Source organism: Protopterus annectens, chromosome 9.part0 (genome assembly GCF_019279795.1).
Source record: "Protopterus annectens isolate FY-2018-M chromosome 9.part0, PAN1.0, whole genome shotgun sequence".
Lineage (NCBI taxonomy): Eukaryota > Metazoa > Chordata > Ceratodontiformes > Protopteridae > Protopterus > Protopterus annectens.
In genome coordinates, this window is record NC_056743.1 from 1,507,060,812 (window position 1) to 1,507,077,366 (window position 16,555).

General features: G+C 39.3%; 1 protein-coding gene across 1 annotated transcript in view; it reads right to left on the reverse strand.

The window, feature by feature from the left end:
- Window positions 1-15,767, reverse strand: part of LOC122810712 (syntaxin-binding protein 2-like) — a 1,751,886-nt gene extending 1,736,119 nt beyond the window's left edge. The window contains exons 1-2 of the mRNA XM_044082277.1: window positions 15,720-15,767; window positions 15,372-15,453 (exon numbers count right to left, since the gene is read on the reverse strand). Of these exons, the coding sequence (XP_043938212.1) occupies window positions 15,372-15,453; window positions 15,720-15,767 (130 nt within the window). The remainder of the gene's footprint in view (window positions 1-15,371; window positions 15,454-15,719) is intronic.
- Between the last annotated feature and the right edge of the window lie 788 nt (window positions 15,768-16,555).

Below are 16,555 nucleotides of genomic sequence, written 5' to 3' on the forward strand. Positions count from 1 at the left end.
ATTCTGTTTTCTGTAAGTCCTCCCCAAACAGGACTTAATTGTCCAACTCTGTCCAGCACAGTTCATATATGTTCATCCTTCTCAAACCAACAAGGAAGGAAGTACATCTTTATAACATTCAGTGAAGAGCACAAATCATTTTTGCCCCATTCTGAGATTCTATCAATATCTAGATCTCTTAATTTTTCAGTATTGTATATTATGGTAACAGCTCAACGTTCAGACTTGCAACCGTCTCGAACTATCCTTGTAAGTTGCACTTTTCAGCCTATATCATCTTGTACCGGAGTGTTACTGTAGCAAACAGGACAATCCTCTCCAAAACTAGACTGCCAACTCATTCTCCACTTCCCAGAAAACTCGCACCTCATTCAGGTTCTCTCAGCGATTAATGCTGATCATGGCAGTGTTATTTCAAGTTGGCGACTCACTTCTCATTAAAATATTCTTTCTGCTATAATATAATCCACTTATACCATTGTTATATCAGCAAATTATGCCATTTTTTTCCCTACCAAAATTAAAAAATGTTTTTGCTTGGGTATTTTTTCCACCCCAACCAAACTTCAAAGAATTTTTCTTCTGGTAGATAAATGGTGGTATGACAGGGAAGAAAGAGATAACTGGGTATATTTTTTAGGGGAGAAGGAGGAGTGTAATGGAGTTGGCAGATTTTAAAAATTCCTTACAGGGTACTCTGTCAGAAATATTAGGGGAGCAAATGTCTGTAATGAAGGAAATTATTCTTCTGAGCTGGGACTCCAGATCTGAATTGGCTATATATAAGTAACCGTAGGGTCATAGGAGGTTATTAGGCTAATGACCCTAGGGCCCTTACAAGCCTACCCAAGCTCTACCCTTATTTCTACGATCAGCGCCTATCATCCTTGTCCAAGATGGACATGGGTGGAACCCCTGGGGTGAACTTATGCTTACCCATCCAATCATCCAGACTGGATTTGTCGAGGGCCAATGAGGTGCTCTAATTGACATGACGTGGGAGTCCGTTCCAAAGGCGTGGTAACCAGTGGGAGACAAAAATGCCCCTCCAGCACGTTCTATTAATGTTACATACCAGGTTAAGGCCATTAGAGCAAGTAACCCATGTACCATTCGACTTACAGATATGCAGCATTTCTAATAAAGCAGGGTCAAAGATAGTCTTGTATGCAAGGCAGAGCTTGCCTCTGAGCAGACTGTATGAAACAGAATAAAGTGACAGTGATTTCAGACAATCCTCATAGGACAGATGCTGAAGACCTCAAATTTTCCTTATGAGGAACCTTTGTGGTCTCTCCAATTGATGCAGGTGATTGGAAAGGTACATACCAAAAAAGAGGCATTGTAGTCAATTATTGGCCTGATGAGGGAGGAGTACAGGGAGGTTATAACTTCTTTTTTTCTGTAGGCAATGCCTTTACGTACGAGATGAGCAATACAGAATGCCCTTCTTACCACTGTAGAGACATGGTAATCAAAGGTAAGGTTGCTGTCAACCTGTGTGCCCAAGTCTCTCACCACTGAGTGCATACTTAGGGTGGTGGTGTTGATGTGTAGTTATCAGGAACATCACTCTTACCAAAAGGGATGATAAACTCAATGCCAAAACAAGTATTAAGCCCATGACTTTGGCACCAGTCATCTGTTAGTGTAAGACCCTCTTGTAGGATGTTGACATCATTTGGAGATTCTAGGACTGCTCTCAGTTTGCAGTCATCAGCAAATTTGGTCAGCCACAAACCTTTAGTTTTAGCTTGCAATTTGCAATGGATTCCAAACAGTACAGGTCCCAGGACTGATCTCTGTGGAATACCACTGGTTACAGGTCTGCTTTTGGAGGAACTTTTGACTATATGGGTTCTACCTGTGAGCCAGTTAGTGACCCATCTAATGACATGGGGGTTGATACCTAGCTCAGTGAGTTTGTCAATTATGTTTGAGTGGGGGATAGTGTCAAAAGCCTTGGCTAAGTCTACTTAGGCTGTATGCACAGATTTCCCATCATCAAGGGCCTTGGTGACTGTCACAGGCATGATCTCTCTTTGACAAATATAAATCGAGTAGGGTCAGGTGTTTGGAGGTTACCAATGTCAGTTTATACGGTCCATGAGGATTCTCTTCATAGCCTTGCAGATAGGGCTAGTCAGGCTAACAAACTGATAGTTTATGGGGTCAGTGGAAGCACCAACCTTGTGCAAGGGGATAACAGTGGCCTTTTTCCATTCAGCTGGGACGAAGCCAGTCCTCAAGACTATGATTGAAAAGAGTACCCAATGGCATTGCTAATTCTTCTATAAGCCCATGTAGGATATAGCCTGGGATGTTACCAGGTCCCATGGATGCTGTTTTTTGACCTTAGAGAGGGCGTTCACTACCTGCTCTTTACAGATACAGGGGTAGAGGACAGGTTGTAGAAATGTCTTGGGGCAAGAGTGGCGAGGAAAGGGGAGTGAAGTTTTCACAGAACCTGTTGGCTAAAAGGTTAGCAATGTCCATAGGTTTGGTATACATGGTATCATTAACTACGAGTTTGGCACAAATCTGAGACTTTCCTTTTAGGTTATGGATGTAACTAAAGAACACCTTATGGTTGTACTTAGTTGAGGAAGCTAATTTGGATTTGTAGTTAGCTTTGGAGGACTTCACAAGGAGTCTTATTTGCTCGTTTAAGCTGAGGAGGGAGCGTTTCCAGTTTGTGGCTCGCTCCCTCTTACTCTTAGACAGCAATTTCTTCTTATTATTGTAAAGCCTGTTAACACAGTTGAGGAGCTTGTTTTTGTCCTATCAAGATACAGCAGCGTCAATGCAGTTGTTCAGGTCTTTGTATAAAGTATTTGTGTAGAACTTGGCATAGCTGCCAGTTCCACCTGAGGATGGAGGTGCAATGAAGCTATTTATACCATTCCGTAAGAGGTTATAATCTACTTTGGAGAAGATTTTTTAATTTAGTTTGTGCTACTGGGGGGGGGGGGGGGTCAGGTGTGACAATAACTTTGAATGAGACTGATTCATGGTCAGATCTCACCAAGGAAGACCTCACAATGGTGGTGCTACAGTGCTCCCCCCCCCCCATACTGGTAAGCACCGTTTCCAGGACGCTGGCACCCCTTGTTGGGGTGTCAACCAACTGGTCCAGGGCATTAGAATTAATGACATCTAGGAAACTTAGGAATGCTGAGGTAATGTCTTACTAAAGACAATTCTACAGGCTGGCAAAAAAAAAGTTAGAAAATGGAAATCAAAATCTAACCCAATCACATCTGAATCAAGACCATAAAAGAGATAAAAGAAATGGAAAGGAGAGCAGCAAATGACACAAACGGAATTTGCAGAAACAATACACGCAGAAGAATGTTCAGCAAGAGGAAAGACGTTTAAGGGAAGGCAGGAAATGAGCAATTTACATAATGTTGAACTGAAATACAACATATTCAATGTATAAATGCATGTAAATAAAAAAAAATGTTAATGTAGTTTGTTTTTTTCTACTAATGTATGTGTGCACAAGTCTTAAGTGATCATTTAATAAAGATATTTAAAAAAACTGTAAAACTGACCACTTTTAATAGTTTAATTAAGCAGTTTTCACTCAAATTCCAATATACTGTCCCGGGAATGCATACAATCTCAAGTAGTATCACTCATGGGATCAAGTACTTGGATGGGATGAATAACAAGTAGCATCAACACAGTGAAAAGAACTACAGGACTTCCCTACACCCCAGCTTAGATGGCAGAGACTTGGAGTTTCCAGAACACTCCTGACTCAAAGTCACAGGTGATATGATGATTGGTAAAAGTATGTAGTAGTACAAACACATGCAAAACAGGTATTTTTGAAGCAAGCACTGGAAACAGACTACTCGGGTGAATAGACTTTGAACATATTTTTGAAACTGCAATTGGTCAATTGACAGCACAATTATTGAAGTTGGCAATCCACCCGGAAATGTCTGCTTGGTAATCATAAGCCTTTTCCCTCCCCAAATCAAAGTTCACTCATCAAGAGAAACATCTGGAGCTTCTGAGACATTTCCTTGCATATTTGAATAACTCCATTTCCCAGGCAACATATGGCTTAAAAGGTGGAGCAACTTTCAACATTCGTTCTCCTTTTTTTTTAAATGAGAATTATCACACAGCGTACTCTGCCTCACTGCAAGCTTTTGTCTCCTATCCAACTACTACTAAGATCTAAAGTACTTAGTCTTGAAAAGGACACCCTCCAAATGAGCTAAGGAGTGTTTCAGGCTCTTCTCAAAGTGATGACTGCAAACTTCTTAAGAAAAATACCCAGCCCCCTTTTCTTGCATTGCTCTTGCATCCCAAGAAGTAGCTGAAGAAATTCCCTGCAAGGTATACACCTACCAAACCCCCACCAAACGTGCCTCTAGGATATGAGGACGGTGGAGTGAAAAGCTATACTGCAGCATGATTTTCATTCTCAAAACACCTACCTTTATGGTGAAATATACTTGCACAACTCTTAAGTTCTTTGTAGGAATCACTACTGCAGATAAACACATACCTTACAAAAAGATCTTGATCCCACATAAGACCAACATATCATGCCATGCAAGATGACAGCAACTGAGCCTATAGTGCTACTGAATCAGAATCTTGGAGAAGGTCTCCACTCTTGTCCAGGAAGCCACTTCACACACATTCTGAGAATGTATATTTTAGGGAAGGCTGCAATGGTGGATGCTGCTCTGGTAGGCTGAGCTCAGATCTGTTCTCCCCCCAAGCTTTCCATGATTTTTTACACAATTATGCAATTTTCTAAACACATGGCCTAGGTTTGTTTGAAGACTGGTCTGCCTCGTTTGCCAAGTATGAAACTATGTAAACACAAGCATTACTTGTGGTTATTAAGCAAGGACAGTATTCCTCCCCATTACTGAAGGGTTAGAATAAAAGGGTCTACATTAGAACATCGAAGTTTCAAAACTTCGAATGTTCTAATATCGACCCCTATTCAGAGAAATCTGAAAACATCGAACATACAGAAAAGATATACACACAACACAAGCACACCAAACAAACAGCAATCCACACACACACACACACACCTAAAATCTTACACCTAACCCTACACTAAACTATATACACACACCACTAACTATCCACTTACCTTAACCCAAACCCTAACCCTAAGGTCTGTCACAATCGCACACATACCTAACCCGTGCCCTAACTCACCTAACCCTCACGTCCACACAACTGCACACATACCTAAACTCTCACCCTAACCCTAACTAACCTAACCTGCACTCAAATCGCACACTTACCTGAACCCGACCAGTAACTTTCCACCACAGCGCTGAAAATACGGAAGCAACAGAAACGGACAACAGAATTCTTTCCCTAGGAAAAAATTTGGTTTTCTGTTGCTTCGATATTTTTAGCTTTTGCTGAATATGGGTCAATATTAGAACATTCAAAGTTTTGAAACTTCGATGTTCTAATATAGACCCGAATAAAATATAAGCAATTGTATAATTTGGTTCAAAACAAACTGAGATCCATTGGTCATAAAAGGAAGAGGGGCAGAGACACTGGTAAGCATATACTACAAAGTATATAGCATAAGGAAAACAAACAGTGAAAAAAATAAATAGTGCATTAATATAACAGTCTGCAAACAGTCCTTAGTTCACAGTACCCACACTACACAAGTTTTTAGCAGAGCTGCTAAAATGCTGTTCAGAGCTCAGACCTATAATTAACACATCGCTGTAAAAAAAAAAAAAAAAAGCTGCTTCTTGTTTGTTTTTTTAGGTACTGTTTGTTGTTTGAGGGGAAGGGGTCTGTTCTGGAAGGTAATTAACTTTTCTAGTTTTACATGGAGGACTGATGGTTTAGGCCAGAAGATTAGCCCTGGAACTGCCTAATGGCTAGGCTTAGTGTGTAATGTAGGCAAGCTGTGATGTTCATTGGTCATTTTGCCATTAGCTGCAAGCGCACTGATGGGCTGTTTAATTCCTTCAAATACAGCTGCAGCAAATACTTGCTCTCTCTTTTTTTCAGCTACATTTCTTGCCAGCTCCTAGTGGGAATGTCTGATGTATTTTTTTTTTTAGTGTACACTCAGAGCCTCTACATTTTGTTGCAATTGCTGGTTTGGGTTTTGCTGCAGTACTTGCAGTTTCTTCACTTATTCTCATACTTTTCAGTGCGATTGTAACCAGAAGTGATGATTTTTGTTGTATTTTTTTTTTTTTTTTTTAAATCTGTAACCCAAGGGATTCAGATTCCAGCAAGCTTGCTTGTTTGTTTTTTCACTTGCTGGAGTCAAGATGCAAGTAGAAGTAGACTGCAACAATAACTGTGCGTGCACATTTCCCATATTTATTTATTTATTTTACATTTGTTGACCGGGTGCGCCCTACTGAGCTGACAGCCCTTTTTAGCGGAGGCCCAGGCAGTGGCGGCTGGTGACTTCAAATCACAGGGGGGCTGCAGGAGACAGCTGAATGGGTGGGGTCAATGGGAGGGGGTGTGGTCAACCAGAAAGGGGAGGTGTTATGCACAAAACCACAAAAAATTAACTTAAATTAAATACGCTGCCCTGGGTGGCAAACCATTATGAAAGTCCAATCAAGACAAAAATAAGTGTAGAAGAATACAAATATTTCAATGCATTGGCTGCATGACAGCTTACTTAACATCTAGATGGAAACAAAAGGTTGTGAGGCATGAAAAAATAAATTACTTTTTAAATACATTACTGGAATGCCAGTCAAAATCAAGTATAAGAAAAACCAGAAGCACTCTACTCAAACCACTTCTCCTTGCACTGCAGTTCTAATTATAATATATTCAGCTTTATTAAAGTACCAAGTAACATGCTGAAAGTAGAAATCTATGTGATGCCCCCACTTGTAAAAATGTTTCTTATCCAAAAAAGACCTGCTGCCTGACAACTTGTTTCATGGGGAAAACATGATAAAAGTAAAAAATGAAAAGCAAACAAGAAACAAGCTCAAGATACATTGCTTAAAGGATTACTGTGTACAGGTTATGGACCACACATGATTGGCATTCTGTTTAGTTTACGGGTAAAGTCTGTAGAGATGACTGGAAGTCTCCAACAAGTGTAATGAGCTTTTTAAAATAATGGAATCCTGTCCTTTAATACCCAAGGCTTATACATTGTCTAGTCAAGTATTCTCTGCATGGCAACAACAGAAAGGCTTTCAATGTTGGCAATTCTTTAACAGTATGCTTATTAAAGCTTACTTGCATCTTACGATCTCAGACAAGCTTACCTTACGGTCATTAAAGCATTGCTACTTAAACACAGAGCAACAGGCACTTTGAGTAATAAGCATAAATCTGAGTAATAAGCATAAATCAACAGTACAAAAATATGACAGAAACCAGACCATTCTGCAAAATCAAGGACAGATGAAAAGCCACTGTAGTACTTATGCAGTGTGTCCCTCCCCATCCAAGGTAGATACAACTACTCCTTGCCTTGCTTGGACACATCCAGAGTCACTACATGGGGGAGTGGGGTGCAACAAGCATGTCACAATTTGAAATCTCTCTGGCTGACTGTGATGGCCCTGACACATTTGTCATACCTCTCAACCTCGAGAGCAAGAAATCTGGACAAAGCCATACACAGAAGTGGGACAAAGGCCCAAAAATAAGGACAATTTTTAAATATTGCTCTAATAAACTTAGAAAGATAATAGAATAGGTCTTGCATTAGTATGAATTTTCTGAAGGGTATAAAATCTGAAACTCAAATGTCTGTCATTTTCTAACTTCAGTCTTTAGTGATTTGTCACTAACTTGCCATAAAACACAACTTTATGAAAATGGACCAAAAATGTGATGCAAAAATATAAAATAGACACACAATACAGCTGCTACCTGTCAAAGAAGGGACACTTTAATATTAGTACTGCTACCTTGAGCAGCTGACAAAATAAAAGAATCTACATGCATTTCAAGTAATCTATAACTTTGATTATTACAGTTATTTCTTAATTGTAAACCCTCCATGTTTTCTTCCAAAATGGCTATTTTGCAGAAGGATTATTAGGGGGAAGAGCAACATTTTGAGCCAAAAATTGGGGACAGTTGAGAGGTTGGCTATGCCTAATTCTATAAAGCAATTTATTTGCATGTACCTCTCAACCTGTTAATGCAGTAAATCTGAACAAGGCCAAATATATTGGGGGCACATACAAACAGTACTAAAAATTGCTCTTGTATAAATTGAGACAGTTGATAGAACAGCTCTTACTTTAACATGCATTTTTCTGAAGGTTATGAAGTCTGAAACTTATTATTTAGTGACTTAATTCCTAAATGATTTGCCAGAAAACTACAAATTTTATGAAGAACAAACCAAAAATAAGAAGCAAAAATCTATTCATTCTTTGAAAATCTGGACAGTTGGGAGGTATGGTTCAGCTGGGCCTGTCTGAGTTTGCTGCCCTTCCCCCCTGACAAAATAATGGTTGAATGGAGCCTCTGCAGCCATTCCAATGAACCATTACTTAGCTATTTCACTCCATTTACCATAAACACTAATGTGCATACTGCTTTACTTCTATGATGAGTTGAACTTCATTTGAAAGTTTTATTTTGTATTTTATAGCACAAACACTAAGTCATCTGTTAAACAAAGCAATGCAGTCTCACAATGAAAACTTAGCATTAAAACTTCTCTGCCCTGGAAACTCACATTCATTGAAACACCATTGAAACCCACATTCAAAGAAAATACATTTTGCCAGTGGCAGATAAAGATTAATTTTGGGCGGTTTTCAAATCATAGGCCCCTTGCATATGAAACATACATGTGCTCTTTGATACACCTTCCTCATTGTACTAAAATTATATTCCTTGTACAATACAGTACACTTGTTAGAGGGTGTTTTAAGTTTGTTTTGAACATTTTTCCAGTAAGCAATGAAACAAACCATATGCACCCATAATGGCAAAACTGCCCAGTTGAGAACATTTATCATAAAAAAGTCTACTCAGACTTCCACAGTCCACCATTATTAGTAAATATACACAATTCTACAGTCCATCATTATTAGTAAATATGCACAATTCCACAGTCCACCATTATTAGTAAATATGCACAATTCTACATTCCACCATTATCAGTAAATATGCACAATTCTACAGTCCACCTTTATCAGTAAATATGCACAATTCTACAGTCCATTATCAGTAAATATGCACAATCTCTGAAGTAAGACATCTAAATAATTCCACATTAAAGAAATCTGTAACTAATGAAGCGGTTGCTGCTAACGATCACCTTTATATTTCATGGTTTCATCGAAAAATAAAGTGTCTGTTGCCCCTCAGGAATAAATTGCCTATATTACATTAAAAATGATAAGCTAGTAATAATATTGCAAGAGGAAATGGATGGCAAACTGATAACAGACTCATAGTTAGTATCTTCACCAAGGAGAACATTCTCAGTATGGCAGCATCCACCCCTTGTGGGAGTAGAACCCACAGCCTTCTGCATCAAAAGCAAGTACACAACCTGTTGTGCTATAGTATTAACTAGGCAAAGCATTAAACTTCTATTCCCCTGCAGCTCTCAGCTCCTTGTAAAATCTACTCAATACTCAACTGCATCTCAACTTCGCAGCTCAAAAAAACTGGAAAAAGCCAAAATCTATTGGGGGGGGGGGGGGTGTCAAAAGCCCAAAAACCAGGGACACATTAAACATTGCTTGTATAATCTTGGAAAGTTGCTAGAATAAAATGTTGTGTTGCCACCATACATTTTACTGCCAAGGTCCCGGAGCAAAAAACAGAGTAACATACCACTACGCCACATCAGCTGCTTTGTAAAAGACAGGAAGACTGAAACTTAAATGGCTATCATTTAGTGAATTCAGTTCTCACCATAGCTGTCAACCACTTAGTACAAAACACCTGGACAAATCCAGTAATGAGGGAATACAGCCCTCAAACATTCAGTGAATTCAGTTCTTGCCATAGCTGTCAACCTTGGCACAAAAACCTGGACAAAGCCAATAATGGGGGAATACAGTCCCAAAAATAGGGACAAATTTAAAATATTCATCTTATAAACTTAGAAAATTGCTAGAAAAAAAGGTTGTGCTACTATGTATTCTGAAGAACATGAAGTTTGAAATTCAAATCCCGGTTAATTTTACTGTGGACAGAACAAAAACAATTTTCAGCAGAGACGCAGGAATTAATACTGCAGACACGTCTTTGTAAAATGACAGGGCACCAGAGCAAATCCACACAAACACAGGGAGGAGATGCAGACTCCACACAGAAGCCACCCCAACCAAGAATCAAACCAGAAAACCTATAGTTGTGAGGCAACAATACTACCACTGCACCATCAAATATGCAAGGAATTAAACATTCAGAAACCTGAAGTCTGAAATTCAAATGCCTGTCAATTTTATTTAACATTTGTTAAATCAGGACAGTCTGACTTGGAACAAAAAAACAATTTTCAGCAAAGGCCCAGGAAGAAATAATGCAGACATGTCTTTGTAACATGGGAGGACACAAAAGCAAACCCACACAAACACAGGGAGAAGATACGGACCCCACAAAGAAGGAACCCCAGCCAAGAATCAAACCTGAGAACCTGCAGCTGTGAGGCAACAATGCTACTACTACACCATCAAATATCAAGCATTGCAACATTTACAAGCCACAGATATTATGAGGAACAGATCAGATCAAATAGGAGGCAAAAATCTGCAATTTTTTTACAAATGGTGGTGGGTAGGGAACTCAAGTCTTTAACACCTGCATACAGGGTTCAAGCCTGAGGTATTCCCTACCACACCACCATGAGCACCTGGGGCATTTTCACACACACACACACACACACACACACACACACACACTAGAAGCAGAAAGTACCATACACACACAAAGTTTAAAACAAGCACCATACACACACAAAAAGTATAAAACAAGTACCATACACACACAAAGTAAGTAAAAAGCATACATTGTAAAAGTAAAAGGCACCATACACTTACCTGTCCATTCTCCATAACGTACATCCTGCCCGCGCAATATCTGAAGACCCGCGAGATCCCTGAAATCAAACCTCCCGACAAGACTGTTCCTGACTGCTGCTGTTGCAGTCCGGCCTCGATACATCCTCCCAGCGAGTCTGTGCACTTTAAAAGTGCACAGACGTCTCCATGTGTTTCTCTATGGGGACTGCCGGACTGCCTGGAGCATGCGCATAGACGCGCAGTAGTCGGGACTACTGCGCATGCGCGAAGTCCGCGAAAATTTAAAAAACTTTTTTTTTATTTTTTTTTGGTTCCGAGGGGGATGCAGTCTGGCAGTCCAATAGCACGGGCCGCCCCTGGGCCCAGGGAGAAAAGCTCCACTTTAAATAATATAATGGTATAAAAAGGTAACTCATCAACACTTGAAAAGGTAATACATCAATTATTTGGAGAACAGCTCTAGGTAACCTTTGTTAGCAACATAATATTAATAGTGTTCAATTGAGTACAGACCAGTATAAATGAATTTACAGTTACCAACAGTTACTAAATACAGACGAGACAGACTCAGGTTTATTTGGGTTCATGTTTAGCGAACTAATTATAAGACTTTGGTTCAGAATGGGGTTGTAGAGGAAATGCAGCATAGTTAGGAAGTACTGAATAAGGAGTTATAGTATAGAGATTGTGGTGATGAGAGTGGAAGTGTGTTTAGGTTGAGAAAGGAAAAAGTGATATTCTGTACTTAGGGGAGAAGTTGTATAAAGGTTTAAAATAGGCAAATGTGCTACAATAGGAAAAATGGGAAGGAAAAAATAGGTAAGGGAGGCTGAGTGCTTGAAAATAAGTTAAGGAGTCTGTGTACAACTGCAGGACCATAGGCTGCTCAGGTAGTCTGAAGGCTGATTTGAATTCCTTTGCATTATTGAGAGTCCTGATTTCTCGGGGTAGTTTGTTCCATGATTTGGCAGGGTTGTAGCTGTAAAGGTTGCAGTCAGTTTTATTCTTTGTTTGATGTTTTTCAAGTAGGTATTGGTTAGAGCTTTGAAGAGTCCTGGAAGGAGTGTAGTAGGAGATGGGGGGGATAGGTTGGGACAGAAAGAGGGCTGATATAAAATGGAATAAATAACCACAAGTTGTGAGAGAAGAAGCTGATGGGGAAATTCAAGCCAGTGTAAGGTTTTTAGAGACAGACAGTGATGTGATTTATAATTTAAGTTTGCTGCGAATCTGGCGATTTTGTATATTGCAATGCCAAGACTTTATATATATATATATATATATATATATATATATATATATATATATATATATATATATTATGGACCTTTTGTATAATGTACTCTTATTTTTGTATTTGTCATCTATGCTTTCAAATGTACTCAAATACCAGCTTTTGTAAATGTTTATTTCTCTGTACTACTGTGGAGCTTTTCACCCTGGGCCTCCACTGAAAATAGGTCAATGACCCAGTGGACTTTCCCGGTCAACAAATAAATAAATTGTTATAGGTAGATTCTAACTTACTGAGGAGTGAGGAGTTGTATGTCATATGTTCCTTGATGTAAATATCAAAAACAAAAGGAATTGGGGGATAAATGGCCAATATCAAAGACAGAATTTAATCAGGAGCTGGCATTTCATTCATGCTTGTATGCAATGAAGGCAGTAATTCAAGCCAGCAAAAGCAAAGTAGTTAGCATTCTTCCATCGTTTTACTTTATGTAACAGTTGCTTAAAATATGAACACAGAAAAAGGCTATCAAACCGTTCACTCTTCATGTAAGGCCATTTAAATATTGTTCTTATAAAATCAGTAAAGGTGCATTTAAATACAGTTCCTCCTTAGTTTCTGTCACCACAACCATGGCATCTACCAGGCAACCCTTGCTCTGTCCTTAGTTTTGACCAATATTTTATCTGGCTTCTTAGGAATTGGCTGTGGTGTGTCAGGGTCCTTCCAAGTCCACTGGTCTACCATATCTAAACGAGTCAGCTGCTCCACCCTGAGGTAGAAGATCCAGCTGCAAATGCTGAGGAACACAGACTCCTCAGGAGAGGGTGCATCAGTGAACCCACTCCCCTCATTGTTTCATCAACTCCAAATTGTAAGCCGAAGTGACATCCTCTAACAGGACCTTGGGGATCCATCACAGTCATCCATGTCTCTGTCTTCAGTGATAGATTCTGGGGAGGACTCTAAATGTCTCCTCTTTCATGTCAGTCTTCTGGGACACTGCCTTGATAGGACTTCTGAAGAGGTTTTGGGGGTCAGACTGAGAGCTCAGGTAGTGAGCAGCCCCGAGACTGAAGAAAGCTGACTGTTCCTGCTGACCTGGATATGTAGAGTCAGACACAACCTCCAAAAGGGCTTGTGACAGAGCAGAGCATGTGGAAAGTGCCCCTTCTCTTGGTATAGCAGGACCCTTTGGAAGGCCTCAAAAATCGAAGCAGACATCAGAGCCAAACAGACTTCCACACCATCGAGGTGAGATGTGGGACGAGCCACACTGAACACAAATCAGATCTGAAATTTGCAATGAAGCTGAACTATAGAATGCACAGGCAATGAGGGAAAAACATAATTCTGAAAGTTCAGTGTCACTGGGACAATTTAACACCCCTTTTGTGCAGCCGAACTGCTATACATAAGCTTTTGTAAAAATATCTATAATCTGTTGTGTCTGACAATTTTAGAATCTACACACAGTTCATCCACTTGTATGTCTTTACTCCTTCCACATATTATACAGTTATAAAATGGTTCCGTATTACACTTCATAAACTCAGGATCACTGCACATCAACAGTGGTAAAAACTCTTTAGGAACACAAACAATGTCTAGCATGTGCTGTTCCCTGGTAGGCTTTTTTGCAGTCTAAAGCAACTGCTATTCCTGAACATACACTGTGAATAATTCCCTTGCTAATGCTGTTGAATCAGTATTGTTCCAGTCTGTTTCTGGTAAATTTAAGTTTCCATCCACTATTATTCTTCCCTCATGTGCTTCATGCAAGAAATGTAAAAATTCCTGTAAGTCATCAGCATTTGACTCTGGTGGTCTATACACTCCAAGTAGTGTATGTTTTAGGATTGTCTTTACTGTCACTGTTACACAATCTATAGTATTTGTGTTATCATTGAACATGTAATAATCACAGGTCTTATAACCATCTTTAATCCCAATCATAAAAAAATGGTCAGGTGGAGGCGTTATTAGAATGTCTATTACACTAAAAACATTTATACCCCGACAGAACTGAATGCCAGTCATTGTTCCTTAACCATGTTTCACAAACAATATCATCAGTCTTGTGGGACCATAGCAAATTTTCCAGTAACAAAAAACAAAAATTTAATACTAGAACATTAATAATAATCACCATCAGAGGTCTTAATCCCATTGTTTCATTACATTTACAAAGCATGCAATTCTCTTCCAGCTGGCTTTGTACATCTACAACTTGAGCCTTGTTGTCAATGTCTGCCTTTTAATTTTGCCTTGTAATAAATAAAGTTCAACAATCCATCCACGTTCAATTTTGATTTCTTCCTTTTCATTTGCCTCTGGCCTCTCTTCATCCAACTTCTGTTTTGGAAAAATAATGCCTTTATCTGTAGATTAAAGATTTTCTTATAGAAAAATGTTATCAATCCCTGTAATCTATGTGTTGCATAAACAAAGCAGTGTCCTTTTTCAGTATGTATTCTCTTTGCTTTACAGATACTTATCCGCTTTTTTTTCCCATTGCTGACAGCTTATAATGAGCAAGCGTCTGTGTCAGGCATCATAAACCAAATTAAAATAATTTTTAAGCCATGCTATGCATGACAAACTTCACAGTTTATGCTCTGTTTTATTTGAACATCATCTGATATGAAAGTAAAGCGAGGTGGGGTGCTCTCCTTTACCCCCACTCTGCCATTTTCACTTAATTGTTGCAAAAACTTGACAGGGTGTTAGTAGTATGCCAGTCTTCCCAGTAACCAACCATACAGTAAGTAATGCAACACTCATGCTGACCATTCTAATGAAGTAATTCTGCATAAACTGTAATTTTCAGAATAACGTCAAAGAAAGGTATTAAAACAGAGTAAAAATGTTACCTTTTATATACAAAGTAGCCTATGATGTGATTAATTGCCAATACACATGTATCCAGCCATAATGCTGCATGTGTTCCATGTTACCTATAGCCATCTGCACTATCATGTAATCCATTAAGCAAGTGAACAAGTATCTTCAGCTTCAGGAGCTCATCTGAATAATACAAAAAAATGCAAAACATACTAAACTGACTACAACTGAAGATCAGGCAGTAATCCTCAGATAATCAAACCTTTTGATTTAAGCGCACATACTTGTAATTCCTTCTGCCATTATGTCCGACATCTTGCAGCAGGATGACAGAATCCTCATGCTTGTGTGATCCACAATTAACACCTATAAAATAATAAATCCACATTAAAATAAGCAATGCTTATCTTATTGCTGGTCCATAAAGCCACTGAAAGAATATCTTAAATTGATGCTTATGTCACTTATGAAAATATAAAAATACCTAATTCCTTTACAACAACAGTGGACAGCCTACAATGTACTCCCCACAACAAGACTTTAAAATTAATGCAAAGTAGAAATAGGCTGCATTTGGTATGGAACACAAGCAAAAAAAATTATGACAAACAGCGAAGAATTCACAGGCTGACGTTCTCACTGTAACAAAGGTTGAAGTTCTCACAGTACTCCACATACATCATAAAACAATTCTTACAGCTGGCAAATTCACTACACTATAGCACACAATGCATAACTGTGGGTGGGTGGGGAGGGGTACCAGAAACTGTATGCTTTCAACAATAACAAAATACTAGAAAGTAAAATAGAAGGGATTCAAAAGACAGTTAAGTGAAAATGTACAGTTTTGTACCTACCATAAATGTAGATGTTTGAGTGCTCATACAGCTGCAGTCATAACAGATGGGTTATCCTGCCATCAGGCGGGTCCTCGGTCGGCCAAATTCCAAAGTCTAGGTCCGGCGTCAGTTGTCGTTGCTTCTTCCTTGACGTCAGTGCGGCAGGGGTATAAGAGAGGCAGCCAACGCCATTTTCTTCAGTTTTTCTTGCCCCAGATTTCAGGTGCCTCCAGAAGGAAGGCAAACATAATGTTATGCAAAGATGCAATGTTGATAAATCAAAAACAGTAGTTGCAAGCAAATACACCATAAAAGAATACCCCAAAAAGGTTATATGAAAAGGGTTTGTCATAAGGCCTGTCCTAAGAGGGGATGGAGGGAGGGAAACCTGGACTGCAGCTGTATGAGCACTCGAACATCTACATTTATGGTAGGTACAAAATTGTACTATGTTCATCGTGCATGCAGCTGCAGTCATAACAGATGGGTAGAATCCCAAAGCTAATTAAGGGTGGTAGGCACTAAGTGGAACTAGGAGGGGCTAGGATGCCCTGCAGGACTGCTGTGGCAAAGCCCGCTGTAGATTTTGAGTATAGTGGGAGGTGATGGTGCTTGGAGAAAGTGTGCAC